We start from the raw sequence: 18,713 nt of genomic DNA, 5'->3' as shown, positions 1-18,713 counted from the left end.
AAATAACTTTGTAATGACGTAATATATACTTTACAATCCAAAGACCGACTTCATAACTTTGTATGCTCAACATTTTGTAAAGAGTACTCAAGTATGCTTATTTGCTTTGATAAAGATACATTAAGCACAAATTAAAATTAAAGTCTTGTATGTGAAAACTAGAGAGATTGATTTTCATCAAATATCGAAATTCACCGATGGTGACTAATGGGAAGCAACGAGCTACGCATGTTTTCGCTCAGTGTATTATACAGCTGTAATCGGTGGGCTTGTCTCACTTTGTTTGCCAGAGAGCCGGGAAAAGCTTTTCGAGCTTTCATCCAATAATATGTCGGCAATGGCGGCGAGTCGCGACCAGAAGTGGAAAGTTATTGCAGTGCGATAGTCGCTTTTACTTGTATTGAGTTATTTGTTGTTTGATTTAAGAGTGAAGCACTTACAAAATGTCTGCCGCAACCAAAGGTAACTATGTGCATCCTTTAGGATATCCCTATGCTTTAGAGGTCCAGGATAAGAGGTGATCTCGCCTAAGAGATCTGTACTTTGGACTCGTTGATGTCTTATCTGATGCTATGCCCCCCGCGCGTCCAGCCGGTTGCACTTTGGACCTGTTGAATCGAAAACAAAAATCCGTTTTCGTTAGTGCTAAATTTGTGCTATCAGTATGCCTACGCACATTATATATGTTCTACATATGTTCGTATGTATCTTCTCCTTTGTTAGGTATCTATATTGTGGCTGCCAAGCGAACGGCCTTTGGAACCTTCGGTGGATCCTTGAAGGGCATCAACCAGACCCAGTTGCAGACCACTGCGGCCAAGGCTGCTCTGGATGCTGCCGGTCTTAAGGGTGAGCAGGTGGACACCGTCATCGTGGGAAATGTGATTGCGGTAAGTTGGATTAAAGATGAAAGATCCTTTAGCAGGAAAACCTAAGGCGTCGGAATAAAACAAAGATGAGTTCATAAACTAAATAAAATATGTAGATGTGATGATCTTGAATATCTGGTTATGTAAATAAAATAACTTGATAGAAAATGGTTAATTATTGTTTAATAGTAACTCATGAGGTTAAGAAAACCAAACTACATGCATACCGATTTGTATTTATTGTTTTGTTGCAACTTGTTAAGGATAAAAATCTCTTTCTCTTCCTCCTTGCAGTCCTCCTCCACGGATGGTATCTATGTGCCCCGTCATGTGGGTCTCAACTGCGGTGTGCCCATCGAGAAGCCCGCCCTTGGAATCAACCGGCTTTGCGGTTCCGGCTTCCAGTCGATCGTCAACGGAGCCCAGGACATCCTGGTTGGTGGTGCCAAGGTGGCTCTTACCGGCGGTGTGGAGAACATGTCCCAGAGCCCATTCATTGCGCGTAACATCAGATTCGGTACCACCTTGGGTGCCAACTACAATCTGGAGGATGCTTTGTGGGCTGGCCTCACCGATACCTACTGCAAGCTGCCCATGGCTCTGACCGCTGAGAACCTGGCCGACCAGTACAAGATTAGCAGGGAGCGTGTGGATGAGTTCTCTCTGCTCTCACAGAAGAACTGGGAGAAGGGCCAGAAGGAGGGAGCGTTCAATGCCGAGATCACACCCATCAAACTGAAGGTCAAGGGAAAGGAAGTGGACTTTGTGGTGGACGAGCATCCTCGTCCCAAGACCACCATCGAGGGTCTGAACAAGTTGCCTTCGCTGTTCAAGAAGAACGGCGTTGTGACGGCTGGAACAGCATCCGGAATCTGTGATGGTGCCTCCGCAGTGATCGTGGCTTCGGAGGAGGCGCTTAAGGAGTACAACCTGAAGCCCCTGGCCCGTCTTGTGGCCTTCTCCTTTGTCGGAGTCAAGCCTGAGATCATGGGCATTGGCCCAGTACCCGCCATCCAGAACGTCCTCAAGGTTTCCGGCAAGAAGCTGGAGGATATTGACCTGATTGAGATCAACGAAGCCTTCGCTGCCCAGACATTGGCTTGTGCCGATGCCCTGAAACTGGATCCCTCCAAGCTGAATGTGAATGGAGGCGCCATTGCCTTGGGCCATCCTCTGGGAGCCAGTGGCTCTCGCATCACTGGTCATCTTGTGCATGAGTTGCAGTAAGTTTCCGAAACCTTTTACAACCTGTCATAAATTTATGTATATTTTTTTGCCTTTTTCCAGGCGCAAAAATCTGAAGTACGGCATTGGATCCGCCTGCATTGGTGGTGGTCAGGGCATCGCCCTTCTTCTCGAGGCTGTTTAATCTTACAGCTTACTGTAATAGTTGCCCTGCATTTACACTTAAATTAGTGCTGAAAATTCCGTTTTAAAACTACCCGATAGCAATAAAGAAATTATTTTAACTTTACAATTTATTAAATCATCAGCGAATGGAAGTTGATCAGCTTTCTACAAGAAAGACAAGTTGGTGTTTATACTATAAAATTTCTATGCTCGCACTGCTGGAAACGCCAATAGGACGGGGGTTGGCGGATGAAGGACCAGCCCGGTGTACCAGGAAATCTCTTGAAGGGCCTTACATTACGAGTACATGAACATGGGATGACATGGCGGTACCTTCGCTCAGTTCGTCTGGGTGCTGGTGGAGAAGAGCGCCAGGGCGCCGCTGGCGATGCCCACAGAAAAGATGTAGTTGATAAACGGCGTCGAGTTCTTCAGGATGAAGAAGCTGATGAAAATAATAACGGCCAGGTAGATGGCGTTGTTGTAGAAGATGGAGAAGGTGGTGGCCTCGTAGTCGGCCACCTCGTTCTTCTTCCACAGGATGCGCTCGTCCTTTTCCTTGCGGGTGACCTTCTTGTCATCGCCCACCTGACGGTTGACCTCGCGGGTCACAGCCTCCTCCCGCCTTCCAGCGATCTTGTGCTTCAGCTGGAACTTGATGTTCTTGTAGGCGGTGGCCATCAGATAGGTGCTGGCGGCCGTCACCAGGACGAACAGGATGGAGCTTGGCCACAGGTCCATGTTGTGGATGCGCCAGAAGAGCCCTGCAAGGAGCACCCCACATTCATTCACAAAGTGTCCCAAAACATACAACGTGTCACTTTACTCACAGATTGGAACGGCCGACACGATAAAGGCATTGCCGTAGAACAGCGCCGACGACTTGGTGCTCACATTGCGGCTGAAATCCTGCAGCAGCAGCTCCTCTTCCTTAGTGAAGCCAGAGGACTGCACTTTCTGTTGTTTGCCGGATCCCATTTTCGGTTGGATTTTCGTAGAGAAAGTAGCGAAGAGTGCGGTAAAGTGTACACGAATGCAAACGCAAGTCGGCTCGGACGAATTGTGACGTGTAAACGTCAGAAACCAGGGTTGCAAGCTGCAGTGCGGCTGTCAGTGACAGTCGATTGGCTATGACAGCGCTGTCGTCTATCGATATCTACGGGCGGTTGAGATTTGTGGCGGTTATGAGTATTTATTTGAATTTAATATGACGAAAGGATCACTATTAGAATTTGTATAATAAAATAATAAGGCTGAGATGCTTCACATTTTCTTCATTAAATGTTTATACCACCACTTTTTTTTTTTGACAACTATGAGTTTTCATTAGAATTGAACATGGAATTCATTAAATCGGTTCCATACGTTCTTATGTATTATTAAAAGTAACTTGATAGTTCATATTATGCCATTGGGTGTATTACAGTACCTTACTAATAGTACAGATATTCGAAGAAGAGTATAAATTATTCGTGGTAAGATGTTTGTTCAATTCGATCCCCCAACTACGCCACTGACTACTCGACTATCGATAGCGCAACAGGTTCTTCGGCAGCTGAGTTTATTTGTTAAAACTGCACCGCTTAATAATATTCATAGGTAAATAAAAAACTGAATAAGTTTTGAAAGTTTATTTTGTTGTACTTAAAATGAATCTGGATTTAAAATTGAGCTGAGAAAGGAGATTAGGCACATAAAAAAATTGAAACCGGCATCCGTCCAAAGGTCACTCTCAGTTGTTTACGTCTTTCGTGCTTGCAGATCAAAATGATGCGATCGAAAGTCCTGAGCTTGGTGGCCCGTGCTGGCTCCAACCGTTTGATGTCCACTGCCACCAAGTTGACCACTGTGGAGGTCAACGAAAAGACCGGCATCGCCACCCTCACGATGAACCGGCCACCCGTAAATGGTCTTAACTTGGAACTGCTGCAGGACCTGAAGAGCTCCATTGATGAGATCGAGGGCAATAAAAGTCGCGGACTCATTTTGACTTCGGTACGAAAGATAATAAATCATTGAACTATAATATATTAAATACATATTTCACCCGTAGTCTAGCTCCACAATATTCTCAGCTGGTTTGGATATTCTGGAGATGTACAAGCCGGATAAAGACAGGATTCGCGCGTTCTGGACGCAACTGCAGGAGACTTGGCTGGCTCTCTACGGCAGTAGTGTTCCCACAGCAGCGGCCATCAACGTGAGTTCCTTGCAAGTGTCCTGGAATCATTCAGTAAAAGCTTTGCTCCGTATCCGTAGGGACACTCCCCCGCCGGTGGATGCTTGCTAGCCACTTCCTGCGAGTATCGGGTCATGGTGCCAAACTTTACCATCGGCCTGAACGAAACACAACTGGGTATTGTTGCGCCCAAGTGGTTCATGGCCTCTTTCCTGAGCGTCTTGCCACAAAGGGAGGCGGAACGCGCCCTCAACCAGGGTCGCATGTTCACCACGGAGGAGGCCCTGAAGGTGGGTCTCATCGATGAGACTGCCAACAGCAAGGAGGAGGCAATTGAAAAGTGCGTCGCTTTCATTGGCACCTTTGCTAAGGTCAATCCGCTGGCCAGGTCACTGACCAAGCAGCAATTCCGAGCTGCCGATCTACAGCAACTGCAGAACGAACGAAAGCAAGATCTTGAGAAATTCCTGTTCTTTGTCAACCAGCCAGCGGTACAGAAGGGTCTGGGCATTTATCTCGAGGGTCTGAAGAAGAAGGCCAAGAAGCAATAGGCCAATGATTATAAACATTTTTTATATAGTAATAAAGTTGTTTGAACCCAATTTATAACGAATTCATCTGAAATATGTTTTTCTTATTCCACAAATACCAATTGATTGGTTTTTATTTATTTTAACTGAAGTAAATAAAATGATTAATAGTTCTTCTATCTATAAGTATCATTTAAGGAGCTGGTAACACACGGTAAAGTATATTGTTATGATTTTATGATACATTTAAGTTCATATTCTGTTCAAATAGGTGTTTAAAGTTGATTGTATTCGATAACTAAAAGGCGGCCGATAACAGTTGGCTGGAAAATTTCCATCGAAGATCAGTTACTTACCAGCTGTGGAGATAAGAATTTAAATAAACTTTTAGTGAAATTATCACAGAGGTATGTACATAAATAATTAAAAATATTTGATATATAAATATATCAATATGAATATATTTTAGATATGACTAAAATCTAATTACTCCCCTTGCAGGTTAAAAATAAACACTTGAACAAAGGTCATCTTGCAATCTTATCAAAGAGAAGATGCTGCGCTCAAATCTCTTAAGATTGGTGGCCCGCGGGTCTCCAAGTAGGTGGATGTCCAGCGCCACCAAGTTGACCACCGTGGAGGTCAACGATAAGACAGGAATCGCCACCCTCACCATGAACCGGCCTCCGGTGAATAGCCAAAATGTCCAATTGTTGTTGGACCTGCAGTCTTCCATCAGCGAAATCGAGAACAACAAAAGTCGCGGTCTTATTTTAACCTCAGTGAGTTCGATCATTTATAAAATATGTAACTATGCAAATAATACTTTAATTGCTTATAGGCCAGCTCCAATGTGTTTTCAGCTGGACTGGACATCTTCGAAATGTATAACACGGACGTGGAGCGACTCCGAACCGTTTGGACGGAATTGCAGAATGTGTGGATTGCCCTGTATGGAACCAGTTTGCCCACGGCGGCAGCCATCAATGTAGGTATCTTATCTTTAAGAATGTATATAATAAAATGTATTAATTCATAATCTTTTAGGGCCATGCCCCCGCTGGCGGTTGCCTTCTGGCTACGGCCTGCGAGTATCGAGTGATGAGGCCCAACTTCTTAATTGGATTAAACGAAGCCCAACTAGGGATCATTGCACCCAAGTGGCTGATGGCCGGATTCACTAATGTATTGCCCAAACGGGTGGCAGAGCGAGCTCTCACCCAAGGACGCATGTTTACCACGCAGGAGGCTTTTGACGCTGGCCTGGTCGATGAGATCGCTAGCTCCAAGGAAGAGGCTGTGGAGAAGTGTGCTGCCTTCATCGGCACCTTTGCTAAGGTCAATCCCTTGGCTCGTGGACTGACCAAGCTCCAATTTCGTGCCGACAACATTAAGGAGTTTGAGAAGATACGCGAAAAAGATGTTGCTGACTTTGCAGCTCTGGCCTCCAGCCCAGCGGTGCAGAAGGTTATGGGTACTTATCTTGAAAACCTGAAGAACAAGGGCAAGAAGTAGAATACCTGACAGAAAGGGGTTTTTGTTTTATAAAATCTAACTTGCAATACGTATTGTTGATCTTTCTACATGCATTTAAACTGAAACTATTGAAATTGAAAAGTCGTTTCGTGCAGTCATTTTATATAGTAATTTAACAAATTGTTTATATGTAAACCTGAATAAATTTGATTTTTAGATATTAATATTCTTATGTATGCTGAGGACTGAAAGAGGTAACTGTATTCTCCTCACTAAAGTATATTGTGACAATAAGTAATAGTTTCAAAATACAGCCTTCAAAACTATCTCAAAATTGCTCGATAAACACTTGTTGATCTCGATTTGCTGTTGCCGTGTAAACTTTGCCTGGAAATGCCGACCAGCTGATCGTTTCGGCTTGAGTGTTTGTTTTAGTTATTTGGTTTGCAACTCGACTTTATATATGATAAACAGGTTAATTTGTTTAAATTCCTGCCTGTCGCTCAGTGCGTGATTGCTGCTCCAGATCCAAAGTCGTCCAAGTCATGTTGCGTAACAGGCTGATAGATGGAGTCAGGCGAATAAAACCCATTCTAAGCGGGGGGCAACCCCTGCGATCCCTTAGCAATGGGGCGACCTCAAAGCTGACCACCATAGAGGTGGATGATAGGAGTGGGATCGCCACTCTGTCAATGAACCTGTCGCCGGTGAACACGCTGACCATGGAGCTGATGCACGACCTCATCGATTCCATCAATCAGATCGAGAGCAACAAGAGCCGCGGTCTCATCCTGACTTCAGTGGGTTTGGGTTTCCCAAATTACACATTTTCCAATCCTATTTATATGTAAATGTATGTCATTTACAGAGCAATGACAAGGTCTTCTCCGCTGGCCTCGACCTCAACGAGCTGCTGAACCCGGAAGTGGAGCGATTGCGATTATTCTGGACCCGGTTCCAGGATTTGTGGCTGGCCCTCCATCTTTGTGGCCTTCCAACAGCAGCGGCAATCAATGTATTCTTAACTTTTTTAATGTTATAACGTCACTAAACTGTAAGCCCCATTTCAGGGACACTCTCCTGCCGCTGGCTGTGTCCTAGCCACCGCCTGTGAGTATCGCGTCATGTTGCCCAATCTCTTCATCGGTATACATGCCACCCGGTTCAGCTTCGTCATCTCGAAGTGGATGATGAACTCGTACCAGAGCGTCTTACCCCGCAGAATTGTCGAGCGGGCGCTGAATCAAGGTAAGCTCTTCGCCACCCAGGAGGCTCTGGATGTGGGTCTCGTGGACGAGATTGCGTGTAGCAAAGAGGAAGCGCTCTCCAAGTGCGCAGCCTTCATAGGCACCTTTGACAAGGCCAATCCCGTGGCCAGGTGCCTAACCAAGCGAATGTGTCGGGAGCCGGATGTGCGGGAGCTGCTCCAGGATCGAGCTGCGGATCTGAAGGAGTGCGTCGACTATGTCACTACTCCGCTTTTCCAGCAGGGACTCTGCGCACACTTGGAGGGTCTTAAGAAGAGAAAATAGCGATCTGTTATAGGAATGTGATCAAATTGCATTTATTGTGTATGTATGTAAATTTGTATTAAATTAATCCGAAGGGGCTTCCTGGTGCAATTCACCTGGCAGATTGGCCAAAGCCTCTGTCATCATTTCCATAAAAGAATTGATCTCTAGAATCTTGGCGCGATGGCGATCCACCTCTTTGCTGTAAGGATATAGTATAGGCTTATAAATATCTCTTATGAATATAGAGAGAACATACTTGTTAAGATTCATGATCATGTCATCTATGAACTGCCTGCTGCGTTGAGCCATGCGATCCTCACGTTCATCCACTCGCGATGCGTGGGACGTCCTCATGCCCTCCACCAGCTGAAGCACCGCCTCTCGATCATCCAAACACTGCATAAGCTCTTCGGGAATGGCATTCAGTTCATTGCGAGCCAGCTTGGTGGACAGAAACTGGGTGACAATGTCCGTCATGTTGTCGGCAAAGTGGCTACAAAGATCGCGCAGCTGCTGGAAGATCACCTGGGCCTGCTCCACAAAGTTGGCCATAAGGTCGGAGATCTTGCGATTAAAGTTTAGCGTAGAGTCCTGATATGGAAAATATTAATATTTAATAGCTTTTAAGTAACTTACTTAATTCACCTCAACCGCCTCGTGCAAATGGAGCTCCTGAGCCATCAGACTTTCCCACATCTCGGTCAGCGCATCCTCAAAGTGGGCCGTTAGGGTGTCCAGCTGGGCCTGCAACTCCTCCAGATCATCGTCCCGTTGATCCAGCTCTCTCCACTTCAGGCGCATCTCGTCGAAGGTTCGCTCCTTGTACTGCAGAAACTCTTCGATTTGCTTTTGTCCTTGTGCCTGCAGCTCCTCCTGTCCCTCATGCAGGTTGGCATTGAAGTCGCGTATCTCCTCGTCGCGTTCGCCGAAGCGCTCCAAGCCCAGGCGGTAGATCTGCTGCGTGAGCTCGTACACATCCTTGGAATACTCCTCGCACAGCTCTTGAGCAGGTGCACCCACCAGCATCAGGATGCGTCCATTCCCATCGTCTCGCCACAGGGAATCGTACAGCTGCTGACCATCCAGGTGCTCCACAAAACTGGAGGCCAGCCGATCCGCCTCGGCCATTTCACGGGCCTCCGTTTCCAGGCCCTGAATCTCGCGCTCCTGCTTGTCCTCGATTTCGCGCAGCTCTCGACTGTGGATACATGGAAATAAATTCCTACGCTTGGAAGCCTTGGATCTGGGAAACCACTCACTAGAATCTTTTTTGGGCCTCCTCCCGCGTCTCCGCCTTGATGAAAACGTATTCGTAGTAGTTCAGCTGGGGCAGGATGGCGGTCACATAGAGGGACAATGGAAAATCCGGCTGCTTAGCAATGGGATTACCCTCTAAATTAAGAACTTTTAGGCTGCTCACAAAACGTAATCGTTCGATCTAGGAGAAAAGCAACACTTTAATTTATGAACTTGTCATTTTGACACTATTTTAAATGTAGTGTTTCGAATTAGTTATTTATAATATTATCGCAATGGAATAGAATAAAACCTTACGCCTTCCACCGTATCGATGAGGTTGTTTCCAATGCTAAGGATAACAAGTTTCTGCAAAGTGTGTATGCTTTCGATTTTCCTGATGCGATTGCTAAACAGGGAGAGCTTTTCCAGGTTGACCAGTGCCTCCAGATTCTCAATCCGCGTGATGTAGTTGAAGCTGAGATTCAGATCCGTGAGGGCAGTCAGCATTTCGAGGTGCTCAATCACCTCGATTTTGTTGCAGTTCAAACAGAGCTTTGTGAGATTCGGCATCATCCAGAGATGGTCGATCCTAAGGATGTCTGAGAAAAGGTTCTTGGTTTCGTCTTATATTTACGTAAGTTAACTTTCTTACTTTTGAATTCCAATCGCATGGTGGTAATGCGATCATAGACCACTGGTTCCAGTTGGTGGAGTCTTCTCGCCTCGCCCTTTTGGCCCTCCTCCAAATAGGCGGTTTCGATCATCTGACGATCTATGATGCCCGGCTCCGGGCAGTTGATCTCCTCCAGGAAGCCCTTCAGGGGCTCCTCCTCCTCCTCCGCCTCCGTCTGCTCCTCCACCGCAGCACTCTCACCTGGCTGACTGCTGACCGGGTCGTCCATTGTCGATGGCTCTCGCAGAACATATCCCCAATCCGCGTGGTCACGAAAGTTGGACTCGAGCGAGCGAGGTTGCCATGGGCAACCCACAAAACATGGCCCTGCCTAGTTACCTGCGTACGTGTTCCACCCCCAAAGGACTTCGGGATCTGGCGGAACCGGAGACCCAGTCAACCGGCTCGGGGACCCTCGGCTCTCTTCAAGCTTTCTCTCCCGGATTCGGAGGGTGGTCTAGTTAGGGCTGCGGTTGCTTGGGCCGTTCCGTTGTTGTGGATATCGGGTCTGTCAGTTGTTAGTGCTTGCTTATTAAATAAACTTCTGTGCGCAGAGGATATCCGCTACGGGATAGCAGCCATTTATCTCATTCAATTCGAACCAACACGTTACATCTAGCCACTTCGGATTCAAATGCAATTACGCTTGAGGTACGAGTGATAGGACAACTCTTGCACTTGAGTCCTTTGGTGTGACTGGTGTGCATTGGAAGGGAATCCTTTTTGTCAACCCCCCGTTCAATCGATAAAGTGACCCCGAACATTTAGCTTTGTTTATTTGCTTGTACGCTTTCGCGGTGCGAAAAGTCTCATAGTCGCTTATCGGATATAGTGGTGCATATAGTAATCGGCTAATCGGGCGTCGGATGTGCGTGCCTAGAGTTTAAGTGAGTCAAATGTGAGTGGTTCAAGGCTGTGACTCGGCTGTGAATCCCAAGTAAAAGCCAGGTCGAAACGTGGCTCTAGTTGCCCCGAGACCCACCCACTTATCACCCACCCGAAATCGCAAACCAAAACAATCCGTATACATATACTCGTATACACCCAAATGGGATTCTGAAGGTGGTAAAGCTACGTCTATGAATAAATTATCGCCCAAGGAACCAAATTCGCCAAATGACCGCAAACCAATTACGACACATGACCACACCGATTTGAGAACTAAATAAAGTGAGCAGCTTGAAGAACTTGGTTTGTTGAAAACGTGGAAACTGGCTTATAAAAGTGGCAAGTCCAATCAAATTAATCCTACGATCCAAGCATTTTAAAAAAGCAACTAAGAAAGACACGCAACTTATACATTTCTGGTTATGCTCGGTCTCAAAAATTCTAGACCATTTTAGGGGGAGAAAACTGACTGAAAACCCTTAAGGACTATTTTTTGGGGGTTACTACGGTGTTCTATAAGAACGTCCTAGCGCAAAGGAGTATCTTCCACCATTTTCGAAAATAAAAGGTGACTCAATCTTCACTTCAAGAAACTGTTTTCTTTTGTGTGCTTTACAAATTGCTATCCACTATTAAGTGTAATGACTTAAACGAAAATTGTCGATTTGAAGTCAAATATCATTTGTGGTTTGATTGGAAACCCATGTCAGCAATACCACCACTTAGATATAAACCTCTACCATCTTGGTTCCCAATCCATTTCCGTCTTCTTCTATTGCCTGCCACTGATGACCCTGATGGCTAATTCGTATTTGGGTTAAATAAATTTGGTCAAGTTCTTAGCCGGCCTCCGTGATCGATATATTGATTTTAATTACCCTAGCTCCCGAGGCTATAGCTATGGGCATCCGAAAAATGGAGACTCACGAAATGGCCAAGTTTGATTCGATTTGATGTTTAATGCCAGTCATTTAATTTAACTGTGATTCGTCGAAGTCCACATTAGTGGGCGGAACTCATAAGTTATTGAAGACACCTCCTTGAGTCGCGTGTTGATTGTAGTTTACGCTCACCTTTGCCCTTCCCGTATAGTTGCACCCGGAGAATGTGTGAAGTGCTGCCCCCATCTGCCTAAGCATGAACCGCTATATCACGCTGACCCAACTGGGAGATGGCACCTACGGCACCGTGGTCCTGGGCCAGCGCAAGGACACCGGCGAGAAGGTGGCCATCAAGCGCATGAAGCGCAAGTACTACTCCTGGGAGGAGGCCATGAATCTGCGCGAGGTTAAGGTATGCTCCTCCTCCTCCTTGAATTGGTGCATCTTGCGTAACTACTAATATACTCTATTCTCCTTAGTCCTTGAAGAAGTTGTCCCACCCGAACATCGTTAAGCTAAAGGAGGTGATACGGGAGAACGATACCCTGTACTTTGTGTTTGAGTACATGAAGGAAAACCTCTATCAGATGATAAAAGACAGAGATACTCACTTACCCGAACCGGAGCTCAAGAGTATTCTCTTCCAGGTGAGCTGCTTTCCACCTAAAACGAAAGATGTGATTAGAATATGATAATAACTATATTGTTTCCAGGTCCTTACTGGTCTGGCCTTCATGCACCGTCATGGATTTTTCCACCGCGACCTGAAACCGGAGAACTTGCTCTGCTCCGGCCCAGATCTCATCAAGATAGCCGACTTTGGCCTGGCCAGAGAGATCCGATCGAGGCCTCCGTTTACGGACTACGTATCGACGCGCTGGTACCGTGCACCGGAGGTGCTCCTGCACTCCACCAACTACGGCAGTACCATCGACCTCTGGGCCATGGGCTGCATTATGGCCGAGCTCTACACCTTTCGACCGCTCTTCCCAGGAAGCAGTGAGGTGGATCAGCTCTTCAAGATCTGCTCCGTGCTGGGCACTCCAGAGAAGGTAAAACCGTATTCCTTATTTCAACATTAAACAAATTAGATGTATAATGGTTGTTTTTTTACTTTTCAGGACGATTGGCCGGATGGATATCGCCTGGCGAGCATGATCCACTTCCGCTACCCGGACTGCATCAAAGTTCCACTGAGCAGCGTCGTCAGTCGCTGCAGCCAAAATGGATTGGATCTGCTGGAGGATATGCTGGCCTACGATCCCGACAAGCGTCCGACGGCGCAGCAGAGTCTGAAGTATCCATACTTTCACGCCCTCAAGCGGATATCGCCCACGGCGGCCACCAAGGCCAATGTACGGCTGAGCTCCAAGTATGCGGCTACCAATGGGCATCCGGTTCAGACGGTCTCCAACAACGTGCTTCCGGTGCAGGAGAAGCTGCAGGCGGTCACCGAGTTGCTGCACCAGACCAACAACAACATGAATGGCCACTCCAATCTGGGCAAAAACAACAACCTGGCGGCCAAGAATGGCGGAGTGCCCAGAAAGTACCAACCGAAGCTGAGCTTCCTGACCGGCAGTGAGTTGGGTGCGGGCTCACATGCAGACTCCTCCAGTCTGGGTGGAGCCACAGTGGACGGAGTCGCGGTGCCCCAGCTCCAGAACGGAGGAGAGTCCATCAACGACATCTACCTGAACCGCAACATCTCACAGCTCTTCGGATTGCCAGCGGGCAATCCGCAGCACCACCAGCAGCAGGTGCACCACCCGAATGTCTCCTTCAGCACCACCACGTCCCGGAATGCAGGTGCCATCTATGTGAATGGCAGCCACCTCAGCTACGACACGGCCAACATGGCCAACATGAATGCCAAGAACAATGCCAAGTTTGTGGTGGGCGCTTCCAATGGCGGCTACTACGTGCCTGTGGCCAGGCCATCTCTCCTCGGCCCCGATGCCAAGGTCTACAACGTGTTCTCCAAGGTCAGTGCCAGCCAGGCTCCACCGAGCCTCCTTGTGCGTCAGCCGCAACTGCAGCCGGAGGTGGCTGCTCCGCCCATGAGACTCTCGGGAAGATCCCGAGCGGCGGCCCAGGACCCAAAGATAGGTGCTCTCAAGTCCGACGATCTGGACCTGATACTGGGGTAAGTTCGAACCACAGATTAGGTGGCAATCGCAACATATTTTTAAACTTATTTTTATTGTTTATTGTCAAATTCTGAACGTTATTTCAAAAATTTTAATAAGGAACATTCTTTTTATGATTATATCATCATGTTGTAAAAATATTCATTGATGTTTACACGGTTTTCAAAAGTATCCTTCAGCAATTATGTTTCTGAATTTATTGATGAATGTTTATCGTTCAGGACGGAAGTAAATATTTCCAAAGTTTTAAGTTTTTTTGTTAAACTTATTTCGAGTTTAGAAATTTTCAAAGAGTTTTAAGGACTGCAATTGATGGATTCATTAGTACATGTTAGATATATTTGAGTGTGCGCACCCCTGGCACCACAATATGTTATGTTCTGGCACTGCACCCAGTTGATCCTGCGCCACTCCTCACCGTGTGTCTCTCCGTATCTCCCACGTGCAGTTCCAAGCTGAAAACCTCCGCCAAGCGACAGCGCAATGCCAAGGCCAACATCCTGCTGGAGGACCTGTTCGGACAACTGTCCATGGACTCGGACAGCGATGGCAAGTATCCGCACACGGTGCCGCTCACGCAGCAGGCGAAGAGCGGGAAGACGTCGACCGGTGGTCGCGGACCTGGACCGCGGGAGCGGGATCTCTTCGGGGAGAGCTTCCTGCCCAGGCCGGGATTGCGGAAGAAGGCCACCCAGAGCAGCCTGGAGGTGAACAACGGCAGCCACGCGGACTCGCTGTAAGTGGGGGGCATGTCCTTGGACATTCCCGCCGGCCTGCATGCCCTGTAATCATTGACCCGTGCTTCACAGCATCCTCATAATCATGATCCCTGCATCCTGTCTCTCTATCTCTCTCTCTCTACATTGTACTCTGTCTCTCTCCTCTCTCCCTGTCTCGCTCGCGCTCTCTCTTGCTGTCTCTGTCATCGTTTTGTGTGTGTTTTCGTTTGCTTGTCATTGTACATTGAACATTGAACACTTTGTGTGGGTGGCCCAAGTGATAACTCCTCCTCGTCCTCCCCCTCAATTGATGAAGAATGTCGCTTTTGGCCCATAAGGTAAAAACCAACATTCGCCGTTGAGCTGTAGCTGTAGCTGTAGATACGTATCCGTAGCCGTAGAGACTCTTAGTGCACCATATCATATCCATATCATCATCGCACATAGGGAAATCAGCTACGAATTCCCCAGTGGTGTCGAGCACTTTTGATTTGCCTGTCTTTTAAAATAAGTAATGTATAAGTAACAATATTGCTTTCATATCTGCAACAAACAGACTTCTAAATAGCTAGGACAGTAGTTTAAATTAAATCTAATTTTGAAACCCTAACAAGATACATTTGGAACTAATACTAATAGCATATATTATCTTTCAGGGCTCCAATCGCTCAAAAGGAAAAACCCGCTGTGGCGTCCAGTTTCCCCTGGGATGAGTCCAACAGGACGGAGGACGAGAAGCTGACGGCTTGGATGGTGGCCGAGAATGGTAACTTGATTTTGGGTAGTCACCAGCAAGCGTAGAAGTCGAGAGCACTCAATCACCACTCCAATCCAATCCACAATATGTAGTTACTTAGCGATCACCCAATAGGAGCTTTCCAATGGTAGTGCTAACTTGGGAGCACATCTAGAGAGTTATGGATCCGTAATTTCCAATATCCAACTATCCCTTTGCCAGGATCGCTGCTGGAGAACAAATTCTGAGAGGATCGACTTGCAAGATGCCGTTGTACCTGAAACAGAATGGAACTACTTTAAGTGCCTGTTGATCTGCGTAATCCCGAACTGAATTCAAATCCAAATCCATATCACCAACATCGAATCGGCGTAACGAGTTAGTCTAGTTTCGATATAATGTTATTGCTGTGATACAACTAAGCTAAACTATTGTGTAAAGTAGCCTACGATCTTGAGTCTCGAGTGTAAGTTGTACTTTAAGCTACTATACGATAATATAATCCGAGTGAGTTTTGAATCGCTTGCAAACGTTGGTGGCAAGTGCAGGGATTTGGTTTCATTTCCCTCATGGGCGATGTATGTATATGGGTTGCATAAGGCATGGGATTCGAGCGGGGTATTCGATTTCAGCTCCCATAAGTTGGCCACTGCGACAATGGGCCAAGATGCGTCTTATAAAAGAGGTCTGAGCCAAGCCCTTAGTCATCAGTCGAGTTCCCTCCATCGCTCCAGCTACAACTTCAACTTGTTCGCCATGAATGTCCTGGTAAGTCAGGACGCCATCTATCATTGCATACATATCACTATCTCTGGCTTAGAGTTCTAGCATTGCCGTCTGCCTGATCCTGAGCGCCCTCGTCGCTGTTCAGGCCGGGATCATCACCAGTCATCCGGATGAGCTGATTGCCAGTCCCGCCCAGTATGAGTTCCACTACTCCGTGCACGACAGCCACACCGGCGATGTAAAGGATCAGTTCGAGCACCGACGTGGCGAATACGTGACTGGCCGCTACTCCCTCGTGGATCCCGATGGACACCGGCGCATTGTGGACTACACCGCCGATCCTCTGCTGGGCTTCAACGCTCAAGTTCGCAGGGAACCGCTTTCTCGCTATTGAAAAGGGGGAACCTATGGGATGTGGTAAAGGACCTACTCAATTGACCGGATTCACGATTTGGCTACCTTAACCATAGGCACCAACTGAAGATGATACATTTGTATTTTTAGAATAAATCTAAAGGCTGTTCAATTAATATGCCTGTGGGCTACGAATCTTACACTCTAACAAAATCAAAGCAAAAATTAGAATTTTATAGGGCGATGTAGGATTATTATGAATGTTTAAAGGCTTTCCGATTTAATGAATCTTTAAACCTGATTTAAATTCTTATTATTATAGTTACTCTAAATTACAATCCATGTTGAAATACTCTATTCCATACTTTATTAGAATCCCCTATTGGTTGAATTGAAAATCCGTATATATTGAGTTTTCTAATCATGCATTTATTGCCTTCTATTTACACATAGTATTACACACATAGATGAGATAGAGGCCCCCAGTCATCGGGTTATGGCGCTTTCGATGACCGGATGCCGAAGAGTCTTAGTAGAGATTTCAGAGAATAGGATCAGAAGATAGGAAGGAAGTTCAGAGGAAGCTGGATATGATACGAGGTGTTTGGGCAGTTGGATAGTAGTAATAGTAATAGTTCAGATACAGATGCGGATGCGGATGGGTCGTTGTCGATGCGATGAATTCAGTGTTTGCTATCTCTCTCGATCAATCCTGCCCAGAACTTAATGGTAGAGGCCGAGAGGCAGTTTGGCGGGTGCGAGGAGCTTGGGAGCCGCATACGCCAGAGGCAGTGGAGCGGGAGCCAGGAGCTTGGCAATGGGCGCGGCCTTGATCACCTTCTGGCCCAGGGGATCACGACGCACCACTGCGTTGAAACCGTTGTGGGCATCCGAGGTGTAGTCCACGGTGCGCAGGTATCCATCGGCGTCGACCAGCGTGTACTGACCCTGGACCAGGTCGCCCTTCCGGGACTCCGTCTGGCTCTTGATGTCGCCGGTGTGCTCGTCGTGCACCGAGTAGGCGAAGTCGTAGTGGGCAGGCGCCTCCACCTCCACGGTCTTCAGCAGTGGCTTCACAATGGCAGCGGGTGAGTGGTAAATGGGCAGCTCGATGGCGGCGGCGGCTCCAACACCCAGGATGAAAAGCGATACGAGCTGTAAGAATTATCACAATTATTATATTTTTTAAATTGAATTAAAGTTGATGTTTTTCTGCACGCATATTCTTTGCACTTACAGCGAACATTTTGGCTTGGACTTGGATTTGGGGGATTTGCTGACTTGGTGGCTGCTGCGGCTCCTGCACTGAACTATGTCTCCAAGTGTCGCGATCGCAACTTTTATAGTCAAAGCACTGCTCTCTGGGCCAGCCACAGCCACCACCTCCATCCCCATCCCGATCTCTTGATGGGCGCCACGCTCCAAGCACACGCACCACACATCACACACTACACACCACACACTCGATAACCCACACCGAGCAGCACACACTCCCCAAAAACCGATCTGCGAACACCTCACCCAGCGAACCGGAATCCGGCTAATGCAAAATTGTTATTATACTTCTATTTCACTTTTTTTGGCAATGTTTGGCTGCGGTAATAAAACATTTACCCTGCTCCACTTTGGGCGACAATGTAGCCGCGGTAAGCTCTTGTCTCTGGATTGTCAATGGGTTCCTATGGACCTGCCTCTACTCAAAGCCAAGTGAAAGTTAAGGGATTTAAATTGATTAATATTGAGTAAATTATTACTATTATTATTGATAGGTTGTCATTAGTTGGCAATACGTTAACTTAAATGACAAAATTGGATTTCAAAATTTATATTTTTGGATGTCTAGGATTAACTATTATAAATTTGTATTTTTTAGATTTATAGGATTAAAGATTATTAATTTGTATTTGGGTTTACTAGGTTCCCTCTTCATCAAGTGATATTTCTAGCAAAGGTATTCGATAATGTGTAATGGAATATTTTTAATAGGTATACCATATTCATATTCATATAGCGATGGACTGACGACCTTAATTGAGTATTCCTACTATTTGTAAGAAATTTAAGGAAAATGTGCAAGCCAAGTACCTCTCTAACTCATTATTTCTATGACGAATGAGTAAACTTTTGGGCGGCTTCTCCTTTAATCCTCTCAACACCTAAAGTCTTACTCTTTCAATCAATGGCACCTCAAATTAGACACATTAAACCGCCGGACAAGTTGGCTGACTTATTGAATGGCTTCAGGTGGAGGGGTATGCGAGTATATGGGTTTATCGCCGTCACATCAAACAAATTGCACGTTGACATTCGCAGATCGCTCGATCGGCAGAAATGTAGCTAAGAGCTTTGCCGATTTTCCACTTAATTAATTAATCAAATTGCAACATCCGCCCGACTGCCGCCCAAGATCGCCGCTATGGCTATGTCTA

At 46.6% G+C, this 18,713-nt stretch overlaps 9 protein-coding genes and 1 long non-coding RNA gene across 11 annotated transcripts; 6 read left to right on the top strand and 4 right to left on the bottom strand.

Annotated features, from left to right (window-relative positions):
- Positions 1-329: 329 nt before the first annotated feature.
- Positions 330-2,343, top strand: LOC122626732 (3-ketoacyl-CoA thiolase, mitochondrial). The gene is made up of 4 exons (XM_043807103.1): positions 330-462; positions 724-890; positions 1,164-2,092; positions 2,157-2,343. The coding sequence occupies exons 1-4, from the start codon at positions 444-446 to the stop codon at positions 2,236-2,238; spliced, it is 1,197 nt and encodes a 398-aa protein (XP_043663038.1). The 5' UTR covers positions 330-443; the 3' UTR covers positions 2,239-2,343.
- Positions 2,333-3,302, bottom strand: LOC122626735 (translocon-associated protein subunit gamma). The gene is made up of 2 exons (XM_043807105.1): positions 3,050-3,302; positions 2,333-2,983 (listed from the first exon to the last, which is right to left on the bottom strand). The coding sequence occupies exons 1-2, from the start codon at positions 3,195-3,197 to the stop codon at positions 2,559-2,561; spliced, it is 573 nt and encodes a 190-aa protein (XP_043663040.1). The 5' UTR covers positions 3,198-3,302; the 3' UTR covers positions 2,333-2,558.
- A 424-nt stretch (positions 3,303-3,726) lies between these two features.
- LOC122626733 (enoyl-CoA delta isomerase 1, mitochondrial) lies at positions 3,727-5,015 on the top strand. Its single transcript, XM_043807104.1, has 4 exons — positions 3,727-3,818; positions 3,981-4,214; positions 4,273-4,419; positions 4,479-5,015. The coding sequence occupies exons 2-4, from the start codon at positions 3,987-3,989 to the stop codon at positions 4,947-4,949; spliced, it is 846 nt and encodes a 281-aa protein (XP_043663039.1). The 5' UTR covers positions 3,727-3,818; positions 3,981-3,986; the 3' UTR covers positions 4,950-5,015.
- A 222-nt stretch (positions 5,016-5,237) lies between these two features.
- LOC122625883 (enoyl-CoA delta isomerase 1, mitochondrial) lies at positions 5,238-6,628 on the top strand. Its single transcript, XM_043805931.1, has 4 exons — positions 5,238-5,335; positions 5,430-5,710; positions 5,770-5,916; positions 5,976-6,628. The coding sequence occupies exons 2-4, from the start codon at positions 5,483-5,485 to the stop codon at positions 6,441-6,443; spliced, it is 843 nt and encodes a 280-aa protein (XP_043661866.1). The 5' UTR covers positions 5,238-5,335; positions 5,430-5,482; the 3' UTR covers positions 6,444-6,628.
- Positions 6,629-6,836: 208 nt separating this feature from the next.
- On the top strand, positions 6,837-7,936 carry LOC122625323 (enoyl-CoA delta isomerase 1, mitochondrial). The gene is made up of 3 exons (XM_043805470.1): positions 6,837-7,204; positions 7,273-7,419; positions 7,475-7,936. The coding sequence occupies exons 1-3, from the start codon at positions 6,950-6,952 to the stop codon at positions 7,934-7,936; spliced, it is 864 nt and encodes a 287-aa protein (XP_043661405.1). The 5' UTR covers positions 6,837-6,949.
- A 45-nt stretch (positions 7,937-7,981) lies between these two features.
- On the bottom strand, positions 7,982-10,059 carry LOC122625543 (dynein regulatory complex subunit 3). The gene is made up of 6 exons (XM_043805651.1): positions 9,810-10,059; positions 9,473-9,756; positions 9,178-9,356; positions 8,564-9,116; positions 8,175-8,509; positions 7,982-8,117 (listed from the first exon to the last, which is right to left on the bottom strand). Exons 1-6 carry the CDS (start codon positions 10,057-10,059, stop codon positions 8,000-8,002), a joined length of 1,719 nt encoding a protein of 572 aa, XP_043661586.1. The 3' UTR covers positions 7,982-7,999.
- Positions 10,060-11,855: 1,796 nt separating this feature from the next.
- Positions 11,856-15,736, top strand: LOC122625410 (probable serine/threonine-protein kinase DDB_G0268078). Of its 2 annotated transcripts, XM_043805596.1 has the most exons (7): positions 11,856-12,011; positions 12,079-12,246; positions 12,313-12,651; positions 12,721-13,745; positions 14,198-14,485; positions 15,125-15,234; positions 15,427-15,734. In XM_043805596.1, the coding sequence occupies exons 1-7, from the start codon at positions 11,856-11,858 to the stop codon at positions 15,450-15,452; spliced, it is 2,112 nt and encodes a 703-aa protein (XP_043661531.1). In that variant the 3' UTR covers positions 15,453-15,734. The 2 variants fall into 2 exon arrangements, with proteins under 2 accessions (XP_043661531.1, XP_043661475.1); XM_043805540.1 differs by having other exon boundaries at positions 15,125-15,736.
- Positions 11,987-12,445, bottom strand: LOC122625599. The gene is made up of 3 exons (XR_006326625.1): positions 12,321-12,445; positions 12,215-12,262; positions 11,987-12,114 (listed from the first exon to the last, which is right to left on the bottom strand). It is a non-coding gene; the product is annotated as an uncharacterized LOC122625599 (long non-coding RNA).
- Positions 15,737-15,780: 44 nt separating the features above from the next.
- Positions 15,781-16,324, top strand: LOC122611984 (larval cuticle protein A2B). Its single transcript, XM_043785434.1, has 2 exons — positions 15,781-15,972; positions 16,025-16,324. Exons 1-2 carry the CDS (start codon positions 15,781-15,783, stop codon positions 16,322-16,324), a joined length of 492 nt encoding a protein of 163 aa, XP_043641369.1.
- A 682-nt stretch (positions 16,325-17,006) lies between these two features.
- LOC122626396 (larval cuticle protein A2B) lies at positions 17,007-17,717 on the bottom strand. Its single transcript, XM_043806642.1, has 2 exons — positions 17,522-17,717; positions 17,007-17,439 (listed from the first exon to the last, which is right to left on the bottom strand). Exons 1-2 carry the CDS (start codon positions 17,528-17,530, stop codon positions 17,008-17,010), a joined length of 441 nt encoding a protein of 146 aa, XP_043662577.1. The 5' UTR covers positions 17,531-17,717; the 3' UTR covers position 17,007.
- Positions 17,718-18,713: the final 996 nt, after the last annotated feature.

Source organism: Drosophila teissieri, chromosome 2L (assembly GCF_016746235.2).
Source record: "Drosophila teissieri strain GT53w chromosome 2L, Prin_Dtei_1.1, whole genome shotgun sequence".
NCBI classification, from domain to species: Eukaryota; Metazoa; Arthropoda; class Insecta; order Diptera; family Drosophilidae; genus Drosophila; species Drosophila teissieri.
The sequence above is the reverse complement of the archived record's forward strand: the minus strand, read 5'-3'. Positions and strand labels throughout refer to the sequence as shown.